Source organism: Drosophila santomea, chromosome 2L (assembly GCF_016746245.2).
Source record: "Drosophila santomea strain STO CAGO 1482 chromosome 2L, Prin_Dsan_1.1, whole genome shotgun sequence".
NCBI lineage: Eukaryota > Metazoa > Arthropoda > Insecta > Diptera > Drosophilidae > Drosophila > Drosophila santomea.
In genome coordinates this window covers 15,072,424-15,082,808 of record NC_053016.2, presented here as the reverse complement: position 1 = coordinate 15,082,808, position 10,385 = coordinate 15,072,424, and the positions used below count along the sequence as shown (strand labels likewise).

At 38.4% G+C, this 10,385-nt stretch overlaps 1 protein-coding gene across 1 annotated transcript; it reads left to right on the top strand.

The window, feature by feature from the left end:
* The first annotated feature begins 4,567 nt into the window (after positions 1 to 4,567).
* On the top strand, positions 4,568 to 6,295 carry LOC120452482 (vitamin K-dependent protein C). The gene is made up of 4 exons (XM_039636732.1): positions 4,568 to 4,760; positions 4,817 to 4,862; positions 4,927 to 5,090; positions 5,204 to 6,295. Exons 1-4 carry the CDS (start codon positions 4,568 to 4,570, stop codon positions 5,722 to 5,724), a joined length of 924 nt encoding a protein of 307 aa, XP_039492666.1. The 3' UTR covers positions 5,725 to 6,295.
* Positions 6,296 to 10,385: the final 4,090 nt, after the last annotated feature.

The following is a 10,385-nucleotide window of genomic DNA, read 5'->3' as shown; positions in this document are numbered from 1 at the left end:
GCTGGCGGAGGCGAGGGGAAGCCAATAACTTTGTTAAACGCCATCGAGTCGAGCGGCTTTTGTTGTTACTCAGCTGGGGTCGGAGTTCGCACAAAACTTAACTTTTAGTTTGCATGTTTCAGCCATAAATGGAGCTGAAGGAAATTGAAGTGGCTATTGTCCTGGTGGGCATGGGATAGCCAGCTCCGGCACTATTAGCTCGCAGAAAACAAGCCAACCAAATCTATAATTGCCCCCAAACAATCGTCAATCAAATTGGGATCCTTCCATTGGCTCCTGCTCCGTCTGTCCAGACTTCCTTCCGTGTTAGCGCACCCAGGCTATAAAATTTAATTTATTTGTCTCTAATAATTTCCCACGGCGACTGTTTGTTCTGCCAGTGCTGGCGAGCATGTCGAAGGGCGCAAAGTATGTACGATATCTGTTGGAGTTCACAAATTGTAGGTCGTAACTAAAATTAAGAAAAAAAATTTTATGGAAATCTTTAAGCCCCGGCTCCTTGTAAATATTAGGTATGAAATATTCCCAAAAGACAAATTTATTATATCACATTTTTAAAAGTGCTTAAAAGTTTGGTGATATTTTATTAAAATTTAAAATATATTTTATTAAAAGTAAGGGTATCCACACTGCGGTGTTTAAGTATCTGCGCAAAGCGCACACTTGTTGTACCGATTTCTCCAGACTTCAGCTCAGGAAATCTGAAGCAACAAGGAGCTTGAATAAGGAGCACACACTCGCTCCAGGACCCTCTCTGTTGGCCAAACTCATAACTTCATTTGGCTTGCGTGCCAATTTGAATCGAATCGGAGGTGGCTTGAGTTGGAGAATGAGTTGGGGAATGCTCGTAAAGCTGCTGCTTTCCCACTTAAGCGCAATTGGTGGCCATAAAAGCCACCGCGCTTGACTGGAAGGGATGGTCAACAAAGCAGGGAAGGGCCACGGATAATAAATAATTAGATCGTTTCGACCGCAAATTGAAACTAAATGGGGCTAATAATAGGCAAACCCTTAGCTGCAGTTATTTGCAGTTTTGCAATGGTTTGCTAATTGTCTGTACACTTAAAATCAGAGATTTAAATATGTAGTATAAATAATAATAAGTAAACGGCCTAACACTTTATATATTAAAGAAGAAGTTCGGATTTTAATTTATTTCTTTCAAGCTTCAAGTTGGTTTTAGCTGGTTTTTCTTACATTTAAATTTCTGTTTTTCCCATGATGACTTATGAATTAAATTTCTAAATTCGGTTTTAATTTTTTACTGTCATAATTTAATTTGTATACATGTTTCGGAGTACCGGAGGCGTAGTTGCTGCGGCAACGAAAATTTCAAGCCAAACAATTGACTTATCATTTGACTGGCGGAGCAGCCAATCCCCTATAAGCAATCGAAGGGGACAATGGCGAAATTCCACGCAATCGGCTTACTCTGTTGACATTGCTGCGGTTTGGCGCCACTCCCAGGACCTTTCTCTCTGACCACCTGCCAACAACAATCACCAGAAGCCAACAACAATCACCGAGCACATCTTCCCATGGCGAAACAAGGAATAGCTCGTCGCAAAATCAACAATGTTGACAAATACTCGTATATGTATATTCGCGGTTGGGCGCGGCACGGAGGTATCAAGTCTGTTGCAATTAAATATTGATTTCAAATAAAAATAGAAGTTTATAATCTTTCCCTTATTATAGACAAGATAATTTTTCTTAAAATTGGATAGCTAACTCGTTAACTTTTTGCTACTACAACTCATAAGGAGTTGTTCAATTCATTTAAATTCTTTAATTTTCGGCATTTTGAATGAAATCTTTAATTTGTAATTTTTCTGTCTACACTTTGTTTGAAGTACACGTGGAATGAAGGCACATTGGCCGAGATAAAAATTCAATTAAGCCCGTCCCAAACCCACTAAAACAACTGGCACGAACACCTTTGTCAACTAATTACATGTCGGCAACCCGATGGCCGACGAAAGGTTAAAGTAATTTCTTTGGCTTTTAATTGGAAAAATACGTTTTCGCATTGAGTGACAAAGGTGTGATTTATTATATTCAATGGCTGTTTGGTTCATCACTCTTTTCTGTCTTTTTCCGACTCCTTTTCGACCCCTTTCTGGTCTTCATTTTCTTGTTTTTCCTTTTGTTGTCTGCTAACTTTTGTATTTTAGATTACTTCCAAAAAGATTTTTCCTTCCAGCTAAATCAAAATGAAATTTGTTTGTCTATGCTAAACGACGCTTAAAATCTTTGCCTAAAGGACTTTAAAATTTAATTAATTTCTATAAAAAGCATAAAGTGTCTACTAAATGAGATTAAGTGAAAGCTATCTCAATAACCAACACCTTCTTTAACGCAACAGTGATGAATAATCAGAAATCAGACAGGAAATTACCTTATTGAACACCTGCCAAACAGCACAGCTCTTGCAACGTTCCATCAACGTTGATAATGATTAAAATTTAATTAAAAGTCCAGAAATAACTGCAATGGATACCCTGTTAAAATAAGCAGGAAAGATAACAAAAATAATCACAAGGGAAATAGATACTAACATAAAGAAATTTTAATATCAAATAATGATTAAAAATGCTTCATTAATTTCCATTCATTCAAATTTAACAAATTTAAAAATTAAAAATCATTTTTTGAAACGCCTATGGTTGACAATTTAATCAATAAACACTGATGTTCATATTCACAACACACAGTTCTATTTCATGGAATAAAGCTGGCAAACTATCAATTAATTTCTGGCACATACATCTCGATAATAATAATGATTTTTTTTGAGGAGAAATTGTAACATGAATCATATTTACTTAAGGATTTCATAACATAACGTAATTGCTTAAATAGTAAGCTTAACTCATTAATTGCAAGTATGTAGTTGTACGTTCACCATACTTTATAATATGGACAGAGTGAAGGCCATGCTGTGAACAATCCTTGAGAGATTATAACGTATTTCCATAAAATTATCAGTTCGGTCTTATCAGCTTAATTTGGTGCTATTGCCAGGGCATTATGAAAAATTCCCTCTGTGTTCGATTCCTAAGTGGCCTCAGGTGCGTGTGTTTTAAGCCACTTTATGCTGCTGTGCACGTAATTAGTTAACAAGTTGCATAAGTTCTCAGACCTAAGCCGTTTAAGTAGCCATGGAGCGTTGATGTTTTCGTCCTCCTTTCGGGTTTTCGTTCTTCTGCCACTTATAGTCGGCTTTGTCCACTTGTAGCTAACGTACACGTTCGTGTGAACGTGTATACGGGTATCTACACCGAAAAAAATTACAGTCTTCACTTTAACGTTTTGCGAAATAATAGAAAAAGGCTCAGCCCTAAAGTAACAAACTAACTGTAATGATTTCCATTTATAACTTGAAAATATAACTTGATATATAACTTGAATTGTAATTAACAAAGAATTGCGTAATCTACCACATTGCCTAAATAATACCTCGTAGTTTAAAAGTGTATAAATATTTAAAAACAAAATGGAAATTTAAAAATTTGTTCGAAACATCCCATCTAGTTTTTCTGTGCATCGGTACGTTTGAGTTGGCAAGGACATTTTATGCAGCTAATGATGTATTCATTTTCTATGTGCAGCTCTTGCTCCTCCCCAGTGTGTCTTTTCAGGCTTTCAATTGCCGGCAAATGAAGCTCCTTGTGGGGCTGTCAGAGCGTTTTGTGTGCTTAGTGCACTGGAAAGATACTTGAGTTCGTATGAGCAAATAATGCGATTTGCTTAATGAGCTTGCCAGAACACAAAAAAAGCGCACAACACATACACACACAAACACTCACAAACACAAACAGACACCGATAAGTAGGCAATTCGGTCAGCGAATTTCAACCTTGAACTCAATCTGCGAGCCGTAGTTAATTCCGGTAAATATATTCACAAATTCCGGCTGGCTGGGGCCGGTCCGATTCTTTGGCCTTCGCTCCCAGGAGAACTATAAATAACCCTTTCGATAACAAACATTGCGATGTGTTGATAATAAAGGGTTGATTTATTTCTATGCTATGTTGTGATTTATGACCTTTAATGGCCGCCGATGGAAAAGCTTGTGATGCGAACGCCGTCGTTGTTGAACAATAAAGGAAGAACCAATTCGACAATGAAAATTTAACATTCAACATTTAACATTGGCCAGCTGCAAAAATCTGAAACAAAAATCGCAATAAGGAAGGACAGCAATAAATGCGAAAATTGTGGTGACCCTTGACCCTTGAAGTTAATCAGTGAGGAGACACGGGAACTTAACATCTAATAGACATAATATTTTCCTTAAATTGAATTACTGTGCAGCACTTAAATTTCCTTGCCCAACATCCTTATAATTGTAAATTGGAAAATTCATTCATATTAAACTATATAGCAATGGTGCCTATCAACTGTTCCATTATATGATTAGTACAATTTTATTATAACTATGACGCAAGACGGGGAGAATTGTGTATGCTTCGCTGCATCGCGTTCTCGGAATAACCAGCCTGATAAGGCCCATTGTCGAGCTTATTAAAAAGAAATGCCTGACCCATCGATCTGCAGTAGCGCCATGCAGTCAGTTGCCATTGGAATCTCAGCACTGCTGTTTCTGCTCCCCGTCCCGGGATCATCGCAATATCTGGACGGAAGGTGCGGACTTCTGCCGAATGGGAAGATCGCGGATGATATGTCCAGTCCGTGGATGGCTTATATACACACTTCGGAATTGCTATACGTGTGCGGCGGAAGTGTGATAACTGAAAGTATGTCAATCCAATCATTTTCTTGGAATACGTATCCATATTCTTGTACATTACAGAATTAGTTCTGACTGCAGCGCATTGCACAAGGGCCAACGAACAATTGCACGTGACTGTGAAATATTTACCAACATTTAATGTTTTTATTACATATGCTTACACCTTGCAGAGTGGTTCGTGTGGGAGAGTTTATGGAAGCAGATGACGATGGCGATGGCACGATATTATCAGAGCACCAAGTAATCCAAACCTTTATACATCCCTTATACAATATGACCGCAAATGCCAATGACATAGCAATTTTCGGTTTGGCGACGGATATTGTGTTCTCTAGTGAGTTTTTACTATTTATATTTCTCTTTTTGATAATCTTGATAATTAAATTTTATAATTTAAATTAATACAATTTTTTATTTAATGATAAATTTGAATTTTTCTCTGCTTAGAAACCATTAAGCCTATTTGCATAATGTGGTGGACCATTTGGAGAGGGTATATCGACCGCATCCAGGTGCTCAGCGGTGCACGGTGGGATCAGTCCAAGGATCGAAATGAAAGCTATCCATTTAGCATTACGGACATCAGACGGCAACCAGCAACTATGTGTTCCATCTTGAATGGCACTGCACTTTTGAGCAGCCAATTTTGCGCAGGAGACTCGGACACAAAACTGTGCAACGCAGACTATAGCACTCCTCTGGGAGCCATTATAACCTTCAACAAATTCAAGCGCTTTGTCCTAATCGGCATTGCAACCACTAACCAAAGCTGTAATAGGGCAAGCGTTTATACGGATGTCCTGAGCTACACCGAATTCATCCTTTCAGTATGGCGGCACTACCGCAAAGGTGAAAGACAACCTTCTCAGCGTGGGCCTGCATACACGAACGCGTCCACTTTGACGGAGGAGGTCCTGCGAGAAAAAGGAAGGCCTCCGAAACTTCCGGAAAATCCCGATTTTGTTTGAACAATTAAAATGCCTGAATAGCCGGGGTGCCCGCCCACATGCCAACCGACAGCACATTAACTACAAATTACATTCACATTAGTGTTTCGGAATTTTGCAGCCTGCCCATCCGGTCGGTTCCTTGGTCCTCGTTCCTTGGTCCTTGGTCCTTGGACCTTGGTTCTTGTGCCGTGTTCCTTCTTCCTGGTTCCTCGACTCGGCCTGCTCGTGCTCGTCCCCGTCCTCTTGTGCTTTTCATTTCGTTGCCGTACTTTTTTTTTCACCAAACACCTAATAAATCAAAGCGGACTCGTGAGAGACCCCAGGAGTATGCTTGTTAAATGCTCGTAATAAATTAGCTGCCACCTCCCGGACCGCAAAGCCCGGCCTCGCCCCCAGAACAACCACCAACAGAACTGCCACAACCCCCGCCCACCTGCCAGACTTGGGGGTCCCCAGCTCCAGACCCTTGATTATTGGCTTAGCTCATGGTCTGGCCATTTTACAATTGCCTCCTCGCCATCCGATGCCCGCCAATTGAACTCAATCGATGCCATTCCTGCTCTACACTCTGTGGCCCAGACTCATTCATTTTGCTTGCAATTTGATTTCATTCTTTATTTTTTTTTTCTTTTTGTTAGACATTTTTTTGTGTTATTTTTTAATGAAGTCAGCGCAAAATTTTACGCTGGGCTAGCAATTATTGTGCAAGGCGGGTGGAGTTCTGCGATTGGGGGAAAGATTGCCCGCATTTGGCGTTCCCTTTTATGCAATTCATTTTTAATTCCGCTTTGCCTGAACTTTACGCTAATAATTTGGGTGAAGTGTTTAAAACTAGTTCCTTTGTTTTCCAAGAATACTGTTAACTGCTTAAAAATATTTTACGGCTCATATTAAACACAAAAAAAATATAATTTGTATAGCTTAGGTTGACTCCAACTCAATTTCCTAAGGGCTTCGTCCAGATCTTGCTGTTAACAAAAGACTCGTGTTGACTGAAATCAGCATTCTTTGCTATATGTACATATATACAAAGAGCTCATGAGCACTTTTATGAGTTGCGCGTAAATGTTGCATAATTGTTTCATGTACACAATGTCACACGCACGCGACTAACGAAGTGCTCCATGATCGGCGAAGAAGTCGACGTTTTCTGGCATAGGGAAGCAGGTGGGTCGAGTCGACACTAATTAGAATGCCAGAGACAGGTAGAGGAAGCCAAGTAGCAGGGATAGTCATCAGCAGCATTCCGCATCCTGCACTGCGAAAAATGGGCCGTTGTGAAAAGTAGAACGACATATTTTTAATAAAACACTGCCATAATACAACATACTAAATTCAAAATTAAGCTGTCCCAAATTTGGCAAAAAACATTTTGAAATTTGTAAATAAATTCAAAGTCGTGCGGATTTATTTTCTGTGTGAACAATTTTGCGCCAGCCAGGCCAAGTTGATGAGAGGCTCCTTCTTGACTTCCAGCCTCCGTGCCGAACTTCCTTTCTACCATTTTATTTGAACAACTTTGGCGCAGCAAAGTTTTTAAGCGTGCAAGTAAAAATGCAACGTCAACGCCTCGAACGTAAACCCAAAGTTAAATGTATCTGAGTACCATGCACGTTGGTAATGGGGAGTGCATCACGCTAATTTCAGCAAACGCGTGGCAGGCTGAAATTAAAATAGCAACGCCAGAGATGCTTACTTTCAGAATCAGCAGCAAATAAAAGGTGGCCTGCGCTGCAAGGTATGCGACCAAATTTGTGCAGACTTTTGCAAAAAGTTATACGTTCTTGTTTGTATGTTCACTTACTTTTATTATACACACAATTGTTAAAAAAGTGTAATATAGTTTAGAGGACTGACATTCGCGTTCAAAATTCTGGACATTCATAACCCAAATGATAGCATTTCTAAGTTTAAGTTTCCAAAAGAGATGCTGAAGTTTATTGGCTACCCTCCATAATATAAAAAGCCCAAAATTCCGAGACTTATTTTTTATTCAAAGGCCAAAAGTAAGAGAATCGTGTATATATTCAGAAGTGAGCGGCTGAAAGGCTAAGCAATTTTTTTAATACATGCAGCAGCAGACGTGGTGGCATGGTCACTTTGCAGTTGCATGCCGCACGCGTTCAGTTTCCCCACCACTTTCGGCCACAACTGTTGCCCCAGGCAGCCCAAGGAAAATCGCTCCAAATGAAAAATCACAGCGCCGTGCAGCGGTGTCTCATTCCGTGCGCCCCACTTCCGCTTTCCCCGCCTTCCCCGCATTCCCTTCCGCTTCCTGGCTTTCGGGTTCCGCTCACCCACTGGCCAGCGAGGTCCTAACATTTTTATTGTGTTCTGCTCGGTGTGGCAAAGTCATATTCATTCACATTCATTCATTCACTTCTGACTTGCAACACATTTTTATATCTGCTCCTTTGGTGTTGCTCTTTTTCTGGGCAAAGTGTGTGAATGGTTTGGATATTTTTATCCAAGTTTCTCATATACTCTTCTTAAGAATTTATTTCGATCCCGACGTTCTGAAACTGCAGCTTACTTTCAAATGTGTAGCCAATTAAAAATATCATTAAAAGGTCTGAAAGTCTGAAGTCGTTTATTAATTTAAACACATACATTTTGTAGTTGATTGTTAGGTAAAGAGATGTTTGTAGTCGGCCTAACTGAATGGCATTCAGTTTTTATTTATTTTTTTCGTTTTCATTTCCTATTTTCACATTTTTACTTCTGTCTGTGCTTTGGCTTTTTGATGTGTCCCATTTTGTGTTTGGTGTGGTGTGTGCAGTTAAAAGATTTATAAATATGAATTTTATACATTGTGGCATGAAAAATGCAAATTTTAGAAATGGCCAAAGGAAATAGAAATGGTCGTGCGCAAGAGCACAGATTTTGCCATTTCCCACAAAAGACTGAGGTTCCAGCACTCCCGTTTTCCCCTCACCTTCGTCTATTTTGTCTCTCATTTTTTGTGTCCTTACAAAGGAGTTTAATAGTTTTTCCACCATTTTTTTTCTCACACAGATGCGTTTAATGACCAAAAGACTGAAACAGCCAGGATTGTAGCGAATGCAACAAATGGCCACAGGAACCACGAATATAATACTCTTTTAATAGAATGAAAGAAGGCATATCGGTACAGTGTATCATATATAGTGTTTACATTAGTTATATTGTAATGTTCTATGCAAAATAAGAACTATAGTGTGATTAAACATTTTAATGCATATGTAATATGTACTTTTTGTTAAATAAGCTACATACATATTTTTGTTAGGCCCAAACTGAAATTTTTATAGGTAAGGTAAGGTCGATTCAATAGTAAGCGCAACACTTTCGTTTCATTACTAGATAATTAATTGTTATTTGTGCACGATTTTTTTACAACCCTACTGGTAGAATGAACTTGTTTGTTTTTTTTTGTTTGGCAATGCCATAAATCAGTACACTTTTATGCAAAATTTTCCGGAAATTTTATGGCCAAAATTGGCAGTTCGCTGGCTAGCTGAAGGACATTAATATTTATTAACATGCGGTGCATGATTAATGCATAGTAATGAAATTAGTTAAAGCCTCGAGAACTGCCGGCATGCAACGGGAAAAAACGGGATGTGCTCTTTGCAAATAAGGGTTTCAAGTTAAATTGTAAAATGTAATTAATATTAAATGTCATCAATTATTCTAAAACTGCACATTCGTGCACATGGGGTGCGATAATTGACAGAGAAATCGCTATTCCCATTTAAATCAATTAAATTATGAATGCGACTAAAATTAGTTAATGATGCACAGGGCCATCCCGGTTTGGCTTCTCCCAGCCACTTGATGACAGCAATAAAATAAATTTTGTATTGCGCAATTGCAGTTAATTATTAATTCAATAAATTGTTGCCCACTCACTTAAAAGTATTTCAAATAATTGTCATCAATAAGTGCTCGTGAGTGTGTCTGTCGGTGCAGCAAATTACATAAATTATGCAGTTTATCAACAGCCGAGGCAAAGAAATTGTCATTTAAAGAGTGTGTTAATTGTCAAGTGGTTTGCTGAAGTACACATTTTAATTGAAATAGCCAACTGAAGGACTTAAGAAATTAATATTTATGCTATCTGATAAGTTGCAAAAGGTAAATAATTGAATAATGCGAAGGCCATAACTCAATTTAAATTCAGAGAATATAGGTTAAAAATCGTCTCCCACATGTTCTCCAAATTACGTATATTTAAATAGTAAAGTCCTCTGTAATTTGGTGCTCTTTGAATTAGCTACCAGAGGGAAACATTAAATTTTATCGGCTGTAAGCTTTCAGTTTCACATGACATTGTCACAGCGCATTACTAAATTAATTGTTCATTGCTGCTGGCTGTTAAAATCCTTTTCAAAAAGTTTCTCTTGGCTCAATTACGCCTTCAGTAGGCTGTTGTGAAGACGCCACAGCTGCATCAGATTTCATTACACCGATTTACATAAAACCGTCAAGCTAAACGGCGCATACAATCGTAATCGTAAATACTTGAGACAATCTAATTAGTTGGCTAAGTCAGTTTACGCTCGATGACATTTTAAAAAGTATTTTGTCTTTCCTGAAAGGCAAGTAGTTAAACAAAATCGAAATATTTAAAAACACTTTATCTATTGTATATCACTAAAAAAATTTAATTTAATTTAATTTACGATTAGTCTGTGATT

Coding starts and splice junctions, on each gene's coding strand:
- LOC120452482 (XM_039636732.1), top strand. CDS start 4,568: ATGCAGTCAGTTGCCATTGGAATCTCAGCACTGCTGTTTCTGCTCCCC. Junction 4,761..4,816: donor CGGAAGTGTGATAACTGAAA/GTATGTCAATCC, acceptor TGTACATTACAG/AATTAGTTCTGACTGCAGCG. Junction 4,863..4,926: donor ACAAGGGCCAACGAACAATT/GCACGTGACTGT, acceptor TACACCTTGCAG/AGTGGTTCGTGTGGGAGAGT.